This window comes from Podarcis bocagei (genome assembly GCF_964188305.1).
Source record: "Podarcis bocagei genome assembly, chromosome: 1".
Lineage (NCBI taxonomy): Eukaryota > Metazoa > Chordata > Lepidosauria > Squamata > Lacertidae > Podarcis > Podarcis bocagei.
Window position 1 is genome coordinate 47063028 of NC_138125.1, and position 17774 is coordinate 47080801.

General features: G+C 40.9%; 1 protein-coding gene across 3 annotated transcripts in view; it reads left to right on the forward strand.

Annotated features, from left to right (window-relative positions):
- MIDEAS (mitotic deacetylase associated SANT domain protein) overlaps positions 1 to 15349 on the forward strand; it is a 75914-nt gene extending 60565 nt beyond the window's left edge. For all 3 annotated transcript variants that reach the window (XM_081211599.1, XM_081211598.1, XM_081211600.1), the window contains exons 9-13: positions 1185 to 1273; positions 3091 to 3240; positions 4093 to 4287; positions 4583 to 4800; positions 7925 to 15349. In XM_081211599.1, the coding sequence (XP_081067725.1) occupies positions 1185 to 1273; positions 3091 to 3240; positions 4093 to 4287; positions 4583 to 4800; positions 7925 to 8153 (881 nt within the window). In that variant the 3' untranslated portion in view covers positions 8154 to 15349. The remainder of the gene's footprint in view (positions 1 to 1184; positions 1274 to 3090; positions 3241 to 4092; positions 4288 to 4582; positions 4801 to 7924) is intronic.
- Positions 15350 to 17774: the final 2425 nt, after the last annotated feature.

Genomic DNA, 17774 nt, shown 5'->3' on the forward strand with positions numbered 1-17774 from the left:
ATGGACAACTAAAATCTTAAGAGTCCTAGGTACAATTTAAATGAATCATTGTATGGGTATGGTCTGCCTCATTAGTGTCAAAGTTATCTATCACTCATAGACAGAAATCAACTCCTACTGCAAGCTTTACTTCTCCTGCGTTAGAAAATGGAAGTTATTTCTAAGGTCATCATCAGTATGTTCATTTCTAAACCTTGGGCGACATCTAACTAAGCCATACTTAGACTAAATCCACTGAAATCCGTAGACTTAAGTTCATTGATTTCAGTGCATTTACTCTGACTAATATTGGATATCTCCCCTTTCATGAAAGCAGAAAGTGCTTTGGGGTTCACATTCACTCTTGCCCTGTAACACTGTGAAGGAGAAAGTAACACTAAACACTTCTCTAGTAATCAAAGTGTTTTGGACTATGGGTTTGATCTTAAGTTAGGTTATACTGGTAGGAACACACCCTGTGAGAAGAGGTTTCATTCATGGGGATGCTTCTGGCAGCAGAAGGAAAGGGAGGTGATTTTCACCAGTCTCTACTTCCCCCCAGCAGTGCCTTTGCTCTTTGAAAATTTATGGCAGACGATTGGGGGAACAGCATGGGAGGCAGTGCAGGAGGCTGCATGGGGGAGATTGGTGCAGAATTTCACCCCAACCCTTACTCCATTGGGACCCTCCACTGGATCCCAGTTCCCTTGGTGAATGGAAGGAGCCCTTCTGTTTGTTTAGGGTTAGATGGCATTCAAGTCTATGTGTATATGGTTCAGCTTTGTCTGTTGCGGGAGTAAGCTATCATTTGAGACACACCAGTAGTGAGACTCACTAAAATATTTTGCAGTGGTATAATTTGTTTAAAGTAAACTAAATAGGGGGGTTCTGTATAAATGCACAATAATTTTATGGTGAGCAGGCTAGTTAATAGAGGTAGGCTACTTAATACTAAAGAGTTAGCTAAAAAGAACACAAGATTAGGAATTTTTTTTCAATGTATAGCTTCAAATATGCTTGTCATAGCATTTTCCTACAAAAAGTTTTTAGAAAAACATGTGTTCACATAAGAGCAATAATATCAATACAACACAGACAGGGCAGCAGAGATATGCAAGAGATACACACCTTAACAATTAAATGTTTAAATGTCTGGAAATAATCTTGCAAAGGTAATGAAGTTGTGTTCCACTCTTTCTTTTCAGGATCCGATAAGTGGAGCACACTAGAGAAAAAGCTCTTCAATAAGGGGATTGCCATCTACAAGAAAGACTTCTTCCTGGTTCAGAAACTTGTGAGTTGCTTGTTGCTTCCTGAGTGCATTGCAAAATAATTGATCTGCCGTTGCAGGACATATGCAGGTGTCACCGGATCATTAACCTTGGGGATTGCTTCATCCTCTAGCTGGGAACTTGTGTTCCGTAGTGTTTATTCAATGGAGTATCTCACTGCCACTTTGGAAGTGAGATTTTTCTATATACAGATAATCTCTCCTCAGTAGAAGCCTTTATGCTCTCACATCCATAGTGCAGTGTGATAAATTTTTATTTTGCTCCGATCTCAGTAACAACAAAATATAGTCACAACATACTTCAAAACGTAGTTTTCTGAAGATGATACCTGTGGAGGGAAAAAACTACAAATGAAACAGAAGGAGCATCACTTGTGAACAAAAAAACCCCAGTGTGAGACCTGCAAAACACATCTTAAAGTATTAATAAGGGAAATTGAAAGAGGAAGGGAGCTGAAGGTGTAGTTTTGTCAGTATCTACATTGCCTCATATCATTCATCTAATTCTCAGGGTGTTTTACACCATTATGTGAAAGATGGACTGGACCAGCGATAGGAAGGTGGTTGTGGGAATTCATGTTGGGGAGACTTGAAGTTTTGGGTATTTCCCCCCCCCCTTACACATTTTTTTCTTCCAAAATTACGAAACATTGGAAGAATTGTAGTCATAGAATTATAGAATTGTAGAGTTGGAAGGGACCCCTGGGGTCATGTAGTCCAACCCCCTGCAATGCAGGAATCTCAACTAGATCATACATGGCAGGTGGCCATCCAGCCTCTACTTAATAACCTCCAAGGAAGGGGAGTCCACCACCTCCCAGGGGAGTCCATTTCACTGTCAAGAGCTCTTACTGTCTTACCGAGCTAAACCTACCCAACTCCCTCAACCGTTCCTCATAAGGCTTGATCTCCAGATCATCTTGGTTGCCCTCCTCTTCACAGTGGTGAGAGCCAGTGTGGTGTAGTGGTTAAGAGCAGTAGACTCGTAATCTGGTGAACTGGGTTCGCCTCCCCGCGCCACCACATGCAGCTGCTGGGTGACCTTGGGCCAGTCACATTTCTCTGATGTCTCTCAGCCTCACTCACTTCATGGAGTGTTTGTTGTGGGGGAGGAAGGGAAAAGGAGGATGTTAGCCGCTTTGAGACGCCTTCAGGTAGTGATAAAGCGGGATATCAAATCCAAACTACTCCTCCTCCTCCTCTTCTTCTTCTTCACATGTTCCAACTTTAGATCCCCCCCCTTCATATTGTTAGCTTTCTGAGTCTTTGGAATGGGCTAGAATTAAAGTCTATATCAATAGATACAGGGTGGTAGTCAGCTTAGTTGAAGACCAACCATAATTTTTATTTTTATACCTACGTCTGAAATCTTCACGTCATCTGGGAGTAAGCCTTGTTTTATTTGGCAGGGCTTTCCTCTCAGTAGACATGGTTAGAATTGCACTGTAAGTCTGTGATTGATGTTGATCAAGCAGAGCACCAGACAGTTGACTGCAAGCCAGGATACACTATTATTGCATGTGCCCAGTAGAATTTATGAATCTCTTCCTTCACTTGGAGCAACCTATCCCCCTTCCAGCTCCCATGTTGCAAGCAAGCTCTGTAAGCCAGGAAACAAAAGGAAAAGTCAGATGATGCCAGCCTTCAGAAAGGATAGACATGAATGAGCTCTTAGCATTGTGGCCTGTGGCTTTGAAGGACATAGGTGTGGGGGTGTATGAGTGTGAGTGACAGACATGTTTATTGATATATATATATATTCATTTTCCTCCCATTTCCTCCCTTGTCTCTTCCCCTCCTCCTCTCAATAAATTATACAGATTAAAACAAAGACTGTTGCTCAGTGTGTGGAGTTCTATTATACATACAAAAAGCAAGTAAAAATAGGCCGGAACGGGGCGTTGATCTTTGGGGATGTTGATGGAGCCAGCGAAAAAGCAGTTAAAGATGAAGTGGAAGTAGATATCAAGGTAATGTTTGGAATGCCAGCTTCACCCCACAAAATTATGCTGCCTACAGCTGTAACATTTTGTGTAAAATTGCACGAGACAACTATGCAGCCTGAGCACACAAGTAGTCCGTTGGGTTCTTTTGTTCATAAGTTCTATTATTTTCATTAAACTTCACAAACAACAAATATAACCACAAAAATCATGTCAGTCACAAGCTTCTGCTTCGCAAAGCACAGTAGAGAAGCAAGGAGGGTATCCAACAATGTAATTTATGAGCACTCCTGTCTTGTACATTCATTTTATCTTCAGGTAGGTGGCTGTGTTGGTCTGATGCAGTCGAAATAAATAAATTTTAGAATTGTCCAGTAGCACCTTAGAGACCAACTAAGTTTGTTCTGGGTGTAAGCTTTCATGTGCATGCACACAAAATATCTGAAGAAGTGTGCATATCTGAAGAAGTGTGTCTGAAGAAGTGTGCATGAGCACGAAGACTTATACCCAAAGCAAACTTAGTTACTCTCTAAGGTGCTACTGGACAATTTTTTATTTTATTTTATTCATTTTATCACAATGATCCTTTGCCTCATGTATTACCCCACTTTTAAATGAGCATTGCACGTAAGAATACAATTTAGTACAAGGAAAATATACAGCATCACAAATTCAATGTACTTTTATACAAATCAAGTATAAGGAGCCTTTTCCAGTTTCCCAACACATTTATTAAAACTTGAGGTGTTCTGTTGGAATGGTGCTGACTGGACTCCATTGGACTTCTTAAGATCCCCTTCCTGGATTCTGCCTCTGCATTGATTTTTCTTTTTAAAAACTGACTTGCTTCCCTTCCCTTTTTTTTTTACTCTTATGAAGAGCTCCCATAGGCTTACGCGAACTCTTCCTCCCAGAACGTATAACGAAGACTATGAAAACACTGACGAAGAGGAAGAGGAAGTAGAGGATCGGTTGGTTATAAAAGAGGAAGAAGTAGACACATATGAGTTTCATGACAAGAACAGCAACACCGCATACCCCAAACCCACACAGACGCTACACACTGAGGACCAGGTAAGTGTAGAATGACTTGTGCCATGACATCTAGAGGGATCCTGCGTTACAACATGTTTTCCTGTATCATTTGAAACTTTCTATTTTGTAATTTGTTTTTAAAAACCCCAAACTGTTAATACGTTTAATTTAATTTTATATTTACATATTTAATCCCCTTGCCTTAGTCACTGGATTCACCCCACCGTCATATAGATTTGATTGGTAAAATCCTCATCTCTGGCCATTGTCCAGCATCCACTCCCATAGGATTCCTAGTTGTTCCATCTTGCAATAGTTTTTCCTTCCTCCGAAGGTTGGTAGTCTCCTCGTGGAAAAACAGCAGGAACCTGGTGCTCCAAGAGCAGCAGAAGCCAGAGGCAGAACTTCAAGGAGGACAAAGGAGACGCCCATTAAATATCGGAAGACTTCTCCACCTGCCCAAAAGAGAAAAAGAAAACCAAAGCCCAAACAGGACACTGTCAACAAAGCCCAGAACCAAGAGGAGGAATTTCCATGTAAAAAATGTGGAAGGTAAGAGTGGGAAAACTCAGAAACAAAAACAAGGGTTCCATTGTATCTTCTGTACAGGAGGATGTAAAAAAAAATGTAGAAGTGGTAGCCTATTTTGCTGGGGTGGAGGCGGTGTTAATCAGTGTTTTAACAGCTCCGATAATTATGTTATTGTAGTTTTTCATTCAGTCTTATTAACTTTTGAAATAAAATAACTTTTCTTTAAAAAAAAAAGGTGCTTCCTGCAGTTGTAGAGATTCCTTAGTGTACACGTGCATCTTGCCAGAAAAATGCCATGGTTCATTTCAGAAGTTATGTACATTTTGCCGATATGAATGGTATGATTCCTGTAGAGATGAGATGCTTCAGGGAGTGTTTTAGAGGAGTCTTTCAGTAGACATTGAAGTCGTCATATTTTCCTGTAACAACAGATTCTGGTTCAGGATTGAACATGTAGACTTCTACTGGAGGTAGACTAAGAAAGAGAATGTTTGTTGCCTGCAGGGTCCATTGTGCTAGAAAGTGGTGTTTTCTGCCAGGTTTGCATAAACCCAGTGAACTGTGAGCCTTACCTATTACAGTGGTACCTCGGGTTACATATGCTTCAGGTTACAGGCGCTTCAGGTTACAGACTCTGCTAACCCAGAAATAGTACCTCGGGTTAAGAACTTTGCTTCAGGATGAGAACAGAAATCATGCTCTGGCAGCAGGAGGCCCCATTAGCTAAAGTGGTGCTTCAGGTTAAGAACAGTTTCAGGTTAAGAACGGACCTCCGGAACGAATTAAGTACTTAACCCGAGGTACCACTGTACTTAAAATGATGAAATGAAGAGAGTGAAATCACTATCCTTCGGTGATCACTATCCCTTGTATTCACAATTTTGTTGGCTGGTGGTCAACACTGTTTTCCAGTCACTTCCCCAGATGCAAAAGAGGTGAAGGCTCACTAGCTTTCCAAGTTTTGTCTTCTTGCACTTGTTTCTGAAAGTGCCGTAGATATAATATTGAGGGTCAGCCGCGTCTGTTTTAAGGATGATACCCTCCAGATGTTGTTGGACTGCAATTCTCATCATCCCTGGTTAGGGGCCGTTCTGGCTGGGACTCTGCAACAGCTGGAGGGCCACAGGTTCCCCAACCCTGATGTGGATAGAAGATAGTCATGATACTTGGATTTTCCAAATGGGTTAGCAAGATCTCTTGTTGAAGCTTGCTAAGAAAATGAGCATCAAGTAAGTAACTAGAATATCAGAAATGGAAGGACGTAAACCAACTGTGTAGAGAGAAATCAGTGATTTTAGGATCAAATTACAATTGCTGGAGATAGGGAATAAGGTGCAGATGATTTCTACCTACATTGGAGTAATGGTGTTACTTTCACTTTTTTGTTGCTTGTAAACTTCCAGGCACATTTGCATATGAGTAAAGCATCTAGCTGAAGCCTATTCAGTGCATTAATCTGCTAGCAAGAGATTTTCTTTTTAAAAAAAATAGCTGCTCATTTCAAGTTACGGACCAGTTGGATGTTCCAAAAAAACATTTGACCCATGGGGAAGACCTATACAAATGCGCCTGACCCTTTCTGTGCCCCAGCTAGGTTCCCATTGCTGTTTTCGTCATGGAGCTCATTTCTAGAAAGCAGGCAGCCACACAATCTAGACAATGTTTGGTGTAAAACCAGAGTGAAAATCGTAACAGTTCAACAGAACTCTTACTAAGTGCCATGAGAGGGAGGTGGCATGTCTCACCTTGCTTACAAGATTAAATTTTGATTAGTCAGTCACCTTCATGACTTTTTATATTTCTGCAATGATGTTTCATACTGTACGCCACCTTGCTATTTGATATAGTGGCATAGAAAATGCTTTCATAGGCAAATAAGATCATAGTCGGTTTTGTGGGCCTGTTAAACCTAGGCCAGTCATGGATGATGATGTACACTGGTCCCAGGTGACAGGAGGGTTAGGCTGACTAGACTGTTAAAGAGCTACTCTAGGTAGAGTCAGTGTCTTAAACATGCACCGTGGAATTATTCAAGATGCCCATGCCATTGCATAAATTGCTTTTGAAACTTCATTTGGTGTTAGAACAGGCTTGTCATGTAGCATTGTGGGCAGGAGGAAGTTGCTGTGCAAAAGTTTATTATTATTTTTTTAAAATGCAAGTCTAAAGTTTCCTTGGGCATATGGAGCTAATTATGAGGTTGTTTGGATCCAGACCAGAACTCACATGCATATGCCCCCCCCAACACACTTACCTCTTTCCTAGGAAGCCCTGGACAAGAGACAGTCCCTGTTCAGCAGACAGGATTAAACAAGGAGAGTGCAACATACATATATATTTATTTTGCTTGGTCTTGGAATGGAGTTCGGGCTTTGCAGAATGACAGGAGGCATGTCAGTCAAGCCAGGATAATCACAGAAGCAACTGGGTGTACTATTATTGGATATGATATACCTTGAGTGATTTCTCCCCTTATTGTATTTCAGTAACTGTGCATCTTATTCAGGGTTTGTTTTAGGTCTTAAGTTGTGCCTTTTTCTCGTTAAAGACAGCTTACTGTAACAAAGATACATCAGTAGTGGCTATTAGCATAAAGCTAAGATTGGAAACAACCATGTTTGTTGATCAGCAGGTGCCAGGGACAAACGGGAAAGCTCTCTCCACCAGGACCTGTTTTTTGTTATCCTTTTAGGGGCATCTGACCAGCCCCTGCTGGAGACAGAATGCTGGACTAGACTCATCATTAATCTGTGTCCACAGCTGCCTGTACCTCAGATTAAGTTAGTATGTTGGCTAAGTACAAACACATAGCTAAAGGAAATCACAAGGGTTGAGTCCACAATCACTTCACAGAATCTGCGCTACAAGCACAATATGGTTTGCTACAGATATTGCAGCACATAATCACGGAAGACTCAATTTTTTATCTAGGCCTCCCAATTCACTTATCCTTCCCAATGGCCAACACTGAGCATACATTAAGAAGAACACGGGAGCAGTTTTGTTTACTGCAGTGCAGTTTTCACTGGTGACCTTGTCTGGGCAAGTTAGCATCTTTTGAGGAGGATGTTGAATCTCTCAGATTCACGAGAGAAACCAAGGTGAGCTAGAGTAAGTAACGGCGCTCTTATGTGTTTTCCTCCAGAATCTTCTACAAGGTGAAAAGCCGCAGCGCTCACATGAAAAGTCACGCTGAGCAGGAGAAAAAGGCGGCGGCTCAGAAGCAGCGAGAGAAGGAAGAGGCAGAGGCGGCGGCGGCGGCAGAGGCGGCGGCTCGCAGCCGAGCTCAGCAGGTGGAAAGCAGCGAGAGCGGGAGCAGCAGCGGCAGTAGTAGCAGCGGCAGCAGCAGCTCAGATGAAGACGGGGAGGTGTAGCAGAGGGTCACAGGAGGAAGCTGCTAGAGCTGGGCTGGCCCTTTGAACCTGGGAAGATCTTTTCCACTTGCTGCACCTGTGTAGCTCCACATCTGAACAGACACCCAGCCCTTTTGCTTCCACTTCCTTCCTCGCCTCACTAACACGGACTGGTGGATTTTGAAAAGAAAAGAAAACCATCACCTTGGAAGTTTCTACTTTTTAAAGAAAACCAAAATTTTATGAATCACTTTATTTATAAATTAACTGTTTCGGTACCTATTTGAACAAATGATCATGGCATGGAATTCAGCTTTCCTTCAGTTCAAATTACCCTTCCATGGGATCTCTGGGAGTCATGAGCGCAGTGCCGGGGTGAGGGTGGGGCGTCAGGGTGAGAAATCTCCTGGGGCATCAGTTCTTGTTCCCATACTGTTTCGTCCTTTTCCAACCTCCAAGTTTTACCTGCAGTTCCACACTCATTAACTTTTTTAGTCTACCTGGTTAGGGCTCCAGCCAATACATGTTTTACCTCCTCCATCCTTTGTTACGAGAATTTATTTTCCAAAGGAAAAAGATGTCCAGAAAAATCTGGTAGGGAGCAGCCTCTGTGGGATGACCCTTGAGAGTAAAAGACTTGTCCTTTCAAGCACAGGAAGCCACATACGTTGCTAGCATTAATTCAGCCTCGCCCTTGGCTGTTGAATTTAGAAATGCCATGCAGGATTGACCATATATCTTGCACACACTTCTGGCGACTGGAGGCAGGGGCTGTTGCTGACACCTAAACTATTGGAATGGTCAATAGCTTTGAGTGCAGAACACAGGCTTTTTTTACAGCTTCTGTCCCTGGGATTATGGATAAAAGGAGCTCAGGTTAATAGGATTGGGGATAGAGAACCTTAGAGAACCACTGACAATCTGAATAGATGAGATTGAGTTAGATGAACCAATGGTCTGATTTGGTGTAAGGCAGGTAAATATTCATACATTGCAGCTACTGTGGTATTTTTGCCAAAAAGTGGCAGAGAGGAAGCCTTTGGATTTCACTCTGAAGCTGCCTAATTAGATTGGGGATCATGTTGTTTATTTACCTGTTCAGTCCTTTTTCAATACCTCCACAAAAGAAAAGCTACTAAAAGAGAAAGAAAAAAATTAAGCATTGTATGTTTTCCTTCCTTCCTTCCTTCCTTCCTTCCTTCCTTCCTTCCTTCCTTCCTTCCTTCCTAAAAAGGCTTTGAAAATACCCTTATGAGAACACTTGACTGATATATTCATTCATTCCTAAGCATTTTGCAACCTACACTGCTGTGCTTATCATTTGCCAACCAAAGAAGAACCTTCATTCAGAACTTACACAACTAGCACTCCATGGAACCAATACATTTTTTTTTAAAAAAATGCAAGATGTCCAGCATATTGGGAGGGGGGAACTAGACTTGCAGTGATAGTGTCCCAGGATCTCTCTCTTTGGAAGAAAACATTAGTAAAAGTGGTACCTCTAGTTGTGAACGTAATTTCTTCCAGAGGTCCATTCTTAACCTGAAACTGTTCTTAACTAGAGGTGTACTTTTGCTAATGGGGCCTCTTGCTGCTGCCGCTGCACCACGGCACACAATTTCCGTTCTCATCCTGGGGCAAAGTTCTCAACTTGAGGTAACTCTTCCAGGTCAGCGTAGTTTGTAACCTGAGGTGTTTGCAACTCGAGGTACCACTGTACTTTAATTGGCACCTGTGCTATCATTGACTGCAGCGTTTGCAGTTGTCATCTTACACTGTGTAGAGAGCTATTGCCACATATCAACAGGTGAAAGTCTACTAGTTTTCAGTCTTGCAGTGGAGGGAGAAGCAAAGCGGAAGGCATTTCTGTCCACCAAAAAGTTGCCCTGTCAAGAATTGGTATAGATATACATAGAGCACTTTAACTGAAAGTGTTTAAGAACACTTAAACTGAAATGTTGCTGTCAGTAGTAGGGCTGGTTTATTTATTATTATGCTGAGGGACAGCTATGATGTGTGGCCACTGGGTAGCCTGAGGATTATGACTTTTTAGTGACTATATCTGTAAATTATATTCGGGAAGGTCTAGGACTCTGCACTAAAATTCCTGACTTCACAGATCTATAACCTCCTAGTTATGCAAATATGAATTAATTTATTTTCCAGTTTCAATTTTCAAACTTGGTGTTTTATTTGTTCCTAAAATAATGTTGATCTAAAATAAAGGGCTGTTAACTGTGGAGGAGGAGGAAGTAAATCTTCATTAGCTGTTAGCAGATGCAAGCCACACGAGTAGTTTTTTTTTTTTAGCCCTCTAAAACCGTGAGGAAAGTGAAAGCTAAGGTGTTGAGAATTTTGTAAACTGCATTGTTAACATTGTGCATCGGAAGTTTTGAGTGTGTCACAATGGGATTGTGTCTTTGTGGTTTTCTGGATCTCCTGAAAACTGCTGAAATCACAACTCTCTAGAAGTGTACATAGAAGTGATAGAAAAGGTTGCTATAAACTTCACCTTTAAATCCTTTTTTCCCATTGCCAGTGGCAATCTGACTGACAAGTGATTATTGAAATACTTCATCCCTCTGAAGCAATTGGTTAATTTGAGTAAAGCATACTGTAATAAGTTTCAATCTAACTCAGCTAGATTGCTGTTGACATTCTGAGAGCTGGGCTGCATGACCAGAGGAATAGTATATATTGTAGTTTTTACTGGATTAAAGGTGTAGCCTCATGATTGCATATTTTAATGTTGTCATCCATATTTTTTAAAAAATGCACAGATAGAGCAAATACCCTTTGCTTCCAACTTGGAAAATGGTGGCCTTGGTAACGGTGCACATGGTTTTGCAAGCAGGAGCTTCCAGCTTTAACCCCTGGTATCTCCATTTAAGAGTTTACGATGGCAGACCTAAGAAATGCATCTGCCTAAGGATTTTGGAGAACTGCTGCTAGTCAAAGGATACAGTAGTGCGCTAGATGGACCAATAGGCTTGATTCTGTATGAGGCAACTTAAAATGTGTTTAGTGCTTCATAATGGAAAAACTCGCATCCACATAAAAAATTACTGTCTGAACATTTTTCAACTGTAGTATAATGCAAATTCCACTAGATTTCTTATAGGAGTCCTTCCAGCACATCATAAAAACAGACTTCAATGAGATGGGCCAAGTTTTGTGCTTTTTCTTTTTACTCTTTTTTTTGGCAGTTTCAGAAATTTGTCAATGCAATCAGACTATTTTCTTCCCTCCTTTGTTTTGATTTGAACCTTTGGCATTCAGATTATAAAAAATTGCACAATCATTTGTGATACATCATAGTAACGAAGTATATTTCCCCCCTTTTAAACCTGGCTCATTCTGGGGTGTGTAGCTTTTAATTGCATCTTCTAGAAATGTCTTGTCTCAACTCTTTTCTTTTCTTTCTGCACTTAACCTAAGATTTATTCCTGCCCCGAGGTGCAAAAAGCTTTGCTAAGATATTCACTAGAAAACGGGACAGAAATCTGCCCCTTGGCCATGCATTAATGCTCTGAAACAGACGTCTAGATATGAAACTGATATTTTTAATTTTTTACAAAAAGGTCTGCCTTAAATGTGGGAATGAAATTAAAACAATGTTTTATTCTGAGAGAGACTACCGGTATATTTTATAGAAGTAAACAAAGTAGCCAGTGGGCATTTTCTTGAAAGAAAAAGGTGGTGTGTGTGAATCGAAGTAGCAAATCTCTCTTCTTTGGGGTGGGGAATGTACATGTGATTGATCTGCTTCCTTCCCAAATACAATTTGCACAATCTAGCACAGAGCAGTTCGGACTTCTTTGTGTCCTATCTTGTAGCTATGAAAGAAGAGGCTCCACAGATATTTATAGTATATGAATAAGAAAGATCACGAGTAAGTCTGAAAAAAGTTAATTATCCCCATCTGTTAAACTTTGCAAGAGATAAATTTTTAATGGTCTATTTTTTATTGTAACAAAATGGAAAACACGTTTATATGGGAGTGGATTCTGCGTCATGTCTGTTTCAAAGGCATGGGACACAATCCAGTAGATTAGCCATGACTAAATCCAATTGAAATAAACGGGAATTCATAGCAAGCTCTGATTTTTAATTCCCATTCCATTGTTTTTGAATGGCCTTAGGCCAGGGGTAGGCAACCTAAGGCCCGGGGGCCGGATGCGACCCAATCGCTTTCTAAATCCGGCCCACGGTCAGTCCGGGAATCAGCATGTTTTTACATGAGTAGAATGTGTGCTTTTATTTAAAATGCATCTCTGGGTTATTTGTGGGGCATAGGAATTTGTTCATTCCCCCCCAAAAAAAATAATAATAGTGTGGCCCACCACATGGTCTGAGGGACGGTGGAGCGGCCCATGGCTGAAAAAGGTTGCTGACCCCTGCCTTAGGCTATGGATACATTTCAACAAATTAATATTGACTGGGCTTCCTTTAAGCAAAAGCAGAACTGAATTGTCTTTATCCCCTGTTCTTACCTTCCTTTTGATGTACATGGAGGGGCAGAGCACAATTATGCTGACTGATGCTGAACTCTGCGTTTTTTTGCCTCAATCCTGTGTGAGTATCTTAAAATGAAACAGTGGATGTACAAATGTATGTATACAAGAGAAGTATGTGCAGAGACATCTTTAGTGTGATCAGGGATCCACACATGCAGATTGTGGGAGGAGTTAGCAAATGCTGTTCCCTCCTTCATGAAACAGAGGCGAGAAAAAAGTTCTAGTGTTCCAGAACACTGGAATTCAAGTATTGAGTCACAGTCTAGCCTAAGGTGGGTCTAAACAGCAGCACTTCCATAAATCAAAATACACACTAAAAATTAAGTAGTTGAGCCCCAAATACGGCTCCCCCAAAATTAACTAGTGTGTCCCAAATCCCAAAAGGTTGATAATTGGTGTCTGAAAATGAATTTGCTTCAACACTGGGTGGGAAATCAGTGGTATAAAAGCTGGGTTTAACGTGCTTGGTTCTAAAATGCTCAACGCCATCTTTAAATCATTGCAGCTGTTACTCACCTTGGATACCTACTTCCATTATCTTGATTTTTCCCATATTACAGTGCATCTATAATTGACATTATTTTATAGCCAGTGCTCTTCATTTGGAGTTTAAGGTTGTTTTAGAAACTAGCAATATCTCTGTTTTATGTCTTAGCCTGGTCAGTGGAAATATTTTATAGCCAGGTCCTAATAAATGAGAAAATCCTTACAAATAAGTTCACAAAATGTAGTAGCCCACCATTTTTGACCAGTCCACTTACCCAGCCATCTTTGTTAATAATTTGTGGCTCCTTTTGATGACCTGAAGGGGTATGGGAAATCTTCCTGTTTCCAAATCCTTCCCTGGCTGGTTACCTTGCAGCTGTTTCCCTTCACCACAGACAATCAAGTGCATGGCTATCTACAAACCTGGATGTGTGGCTCTTGATGATAACCACTCTTGCTATTGAGCTGCCAATGGGATGTGGAGAATCTGGCAGACTCCCCACTTGGTGCCTTTCTGTTGAGTAATAGTCAACATCCTGTGAGAGAGGATGTTTATGAAGACACTCTCTTGAGGATTAGCTGCAGCTCTACAGTATGATGCAGTTTCACATTCAGCACAGCACTTTAAAAAGTTATTTTCAAGGCGGTTAGTGAATTTGGGAAACTGGCTTGGTGCTGCAGCAGACATTAATTTCTGATTGCTGTGCATCCTTTTTTAATTGAAAAGGAACTGGACAGGAAAATAGTTTCCTGGCTGAACTGCATTCCTGTAATACCACTTTAGTCAAAATATGCATGTCTACTCAGTAGCCAGCCTTACTGAAGAGCAGATAAGTGTGCTTAAGGCTGCAAGTCTAAGCCCAGTTACTAGAGAGTAAGACCCACTGGGTTTTGTGGCATTTTTAGAAAACATGCTGCATATCCAAATTAACATAAGATGGTTGAAACTTCAAATTAATGCCCTCTCAGTCGCTGGGAAAACAGCAGCTTGCCAGTCCGTGCCCATGTTTTGTGGTAGCATAACCAAGCAAATCACTGGTGTAGAGAACCACAATTTCAGTTATCTCTTGCATTTAAGACAGTGAAGAGGTGGTGGGGTGTTTATCTGTATTCACCTGGCTTTGCTTCCATTTTTCCACCTGCTAGCAAGGGTTCTTAAAAGTGTATCTCAGAGGGTATATTTTTAAGGCTTTTTCTGTTTGTCAGTCAATACTTGTGTCCCAAGACTTGCCCATGCACTTACTTCCTCTACTGCAAGTTCACACAAATGGTCTTCTAGTGAGCACTTTCATAGGAGTTAATTCAGTATTTTTGGAGGATAGGGAAACAGCACAAATGCTTCTGCTTCCTTGGCTATGTCTCTTCCCCCTGCACCCCTCCCCCAAGAACCCCAGATCTTAAACCCATCCACTGGGTTCAGCTGTTCCTTTAATCCCTTCTATATGCCGCTATGCTGGAGCTGAAATCCCCCCAGAACAGTGACTGTGCAACTTCATTCATTTCAGAGGGGCTGCTCAGAATTCCTGCCCCAAGCTGCGTTGAAATGAGTGAAGGTTGCGCGACTGGCTGTAGTGCGTGATAGGCTATGGCTCTAATCTCCAGCTGCTTACATTTTCTTTCTCTTCTGCCCTGTCCCACCCCCTTTCTGGAATATGGGATTTATATCAACAGCTGAACCTATAAAGATGCCCAGCTGCTTATCATGAGAAAGAGGTGAATATATATTTTTGTAAAATATAATTGTGGCTTTTGTTTTTAATACCACCTCTTTTTTTGCATCTTCCAAGTTTTATGGTTGTTCTGAAGCTCAGATTTGGTACAAATTGGCTTTCCTGAGTCTATGTTTTAATTCGTAATGCTAGAGTTTTTGTGGTGTACAGAAATAGTCTGTCTTTGTGTAATTATTGTATAAATGCTTTTTATCAAAAAATATAGAGCTTTTATTTTAACAAACATGCAGGAACTGCCTTTTGTGTATTTACTGCACCTTTTAAAAGACTGTTACATATTAAAATATTGTACATACAAAAATATTATATACCTCTTATGTACAGATGTGATAGACAATTTATTTTTGTGCTTTTGTTTTTTTACAAAACATTAATACACTAAGAAGTCTTGCTGATGTGATTTAATGTACTCATGTAACTTATTTACTTCTGAATGTTCCATTGTATCTTTTCAAACCTTTTATTAAATAAGGTTTAAAAGCAACTTTTGTAACCCAAGTTTTTTAAAATTATTATTAAATGATCTGAGAGAGGGTGGTAAACTCTCTCCATCTACTAAGGTGATTTTGGTTTGTTTTAACATAATTAAATATGATCCGTGTGCGCCAAGGAGTAGGTGTTGTTTTCCTGCTGGCAGTTTTGATTTTTGTGTATGATTATTGGCTCAGTCTGTCCTCATGTCAATAATAATAATAATTTTCATTTCTTACATTCTACCCTTCTTCTCATGAGAACTCAGGGCAGCTATCAGTAAGAGTACAGCATTAAACAAAAGTAGAACCAAAGTGCTAAATAGAACACACTTTCTGGAATAGGGCTGAAGCTGTTGGCTGTAGTAACAGCATGGGGGCAATCTGACCTCTACAGGGAGAGTGCTGGAGCGGAGATGTCCTGTCTCTTGTGGTTAAGCCCCTGGGCCATAATGATCAAGGGAAGTACAAGCGCAATCCCTGTAGATCAATCCGCTGCTACTGGGAAAGGCGATCTTTCTCCATGTGTGGATCCTAACTTGTTTAGGGCTTTTCTGTGATAGTAACAAGACCTTCAGTTGTGCCCAGTTACTCACTGTTAGCCAGTGCAGTCCTTTGAGGATTGGTGGTGTTTGATCCCCTCCCTGCTTATATGTTGAATGCTGTGCATGACAAAAGGGTCTAGGGCAAGGTTGAAAACTCCACATAAGCTACCTTTATGGCAGTTTGCAGCGATCATGCTGGCTCTTTTAGACCTGTACACCTGTCAGATGACAGTCAGCTTTGCTAGCATTAATCAAGTTTCCTGTGCAATGGATAATGCATCGTCAAATATTGCCTCACTACATGCTTTGAGCAAACATGTGCAGCCTGTGGGTTATGTGAACCTTTGTTCAGGTGCTTTTTCTTTATTCTGCTCTACAGGTGAATCTTATATCAGGTTTCACAGACACTGCCTTCAAGGTTTCTCCCCAATATTTATTCTGAGTAATTTCTTGCAGGGCACTGAAGTCATACAGTTTTTTGTTTTTAATAAATTTTTATTAACTTTCTTTTCTATCATTGTAAACATTTCATATCAATAACATATATATTAGACTTCTTCACCCCTTCCCTCCCGGGCTTCCCTCAGCTTCCATTTCTGGTTTGTTACCCCCTTATTACACACTGCTGTTTCTTACAATCCACTATATCATTTCTTCATTTTAAAATGTTCTCTATCAATAAAGATGTGTTTATTTAAATCCTGCCATAAAATCAATGTTCTTTCTTTGTTTCTGCAAATAGTAATAATTATTATTTATACCCTGCCCATCTGGCTGGGTTTCCCACTCTGGGCAGCTTCCAACCGAATATTAAAAATACAGCGTCAGACATTAAAAACTTCCCTAAACAGGGCTGCCTTCAGTTGTCTTTTAAAAGTAAAATAGTTGTTTACTGCCTTGACATCTGCTGGGAAGGTGTTCCACAGGGCGGGCGCCACTACCGAGAAGGCCCTCTGCCTGGTTCCCTGTAACCTCACTTCTCGCAGAGAGGGAACCGCCAGAAGGCCCTCAGTGCTGGACCTCAGTATCGGGGCTGAACGATGGGGTAGAGACACTCTTTCAGGTATTCTGGACCAAGGCCGTTTAGGGCTTTAAAGGTCAGCACCAACACTTTGAATTGTGCTCAGAAACATACTGGGAGCCAATGAAGATCTTTCAGGACCGGTGTTATATGGTCTTGGTGGCCACTCCCAGTCACCAGTCTAGCTGCCGCATTCTGGATTAATTGCAGTTTCCAACTACCTTCAAAGGTAGCCCCACGTAGAGCGCATTGCAGTAGTCCAAGCGGGAGATAACTAGAGCATCAAAGTCACTGTTGTCCTTTTCTCGTAGTCTATCTGTCAGAAGGAGTGCCGGAAATAGCATTTGCACATGCATGTGTGCACGCACACTCCAGCCCACTGCGGGACCGTGAACCAGCCCAAGCCACACACACTTTGCCAACCCCTGATGTGGAAGATATTTTTTATAATCATTTCTACAAGAGGAGCTGAAGCTAAAATGTATGTTTTCCCTTTTCAGTTCTCAATAACTCAGTTTTAGGGATATTCTGGAATGCACCTCTCTTTATACTGGTTATTACTGAACAGTTTCACTAGTACAAATGAGAGCCAAGATCGTCCTTTGTATAAAACATTTATTTCTATTTTAAACAAGTTTCACAAACAGTTAAAACCAGATCTAAATAACTTGACAAAAAAGTTTGATAATATGATCATGCTATATAATTATACTGTATAAAAACCAATTATCATCATGGTAGGTGCTTAAAAATTGCTCTCCATGGAGTTTACTTTAGAAGCAGAGTCTTCTAATGGAGCCATAATGGTCAACAAGTGAGAGCTGCCAACTTCAAATGCCCTTTGACATGTTTGCATAAATGATTGTACACAGT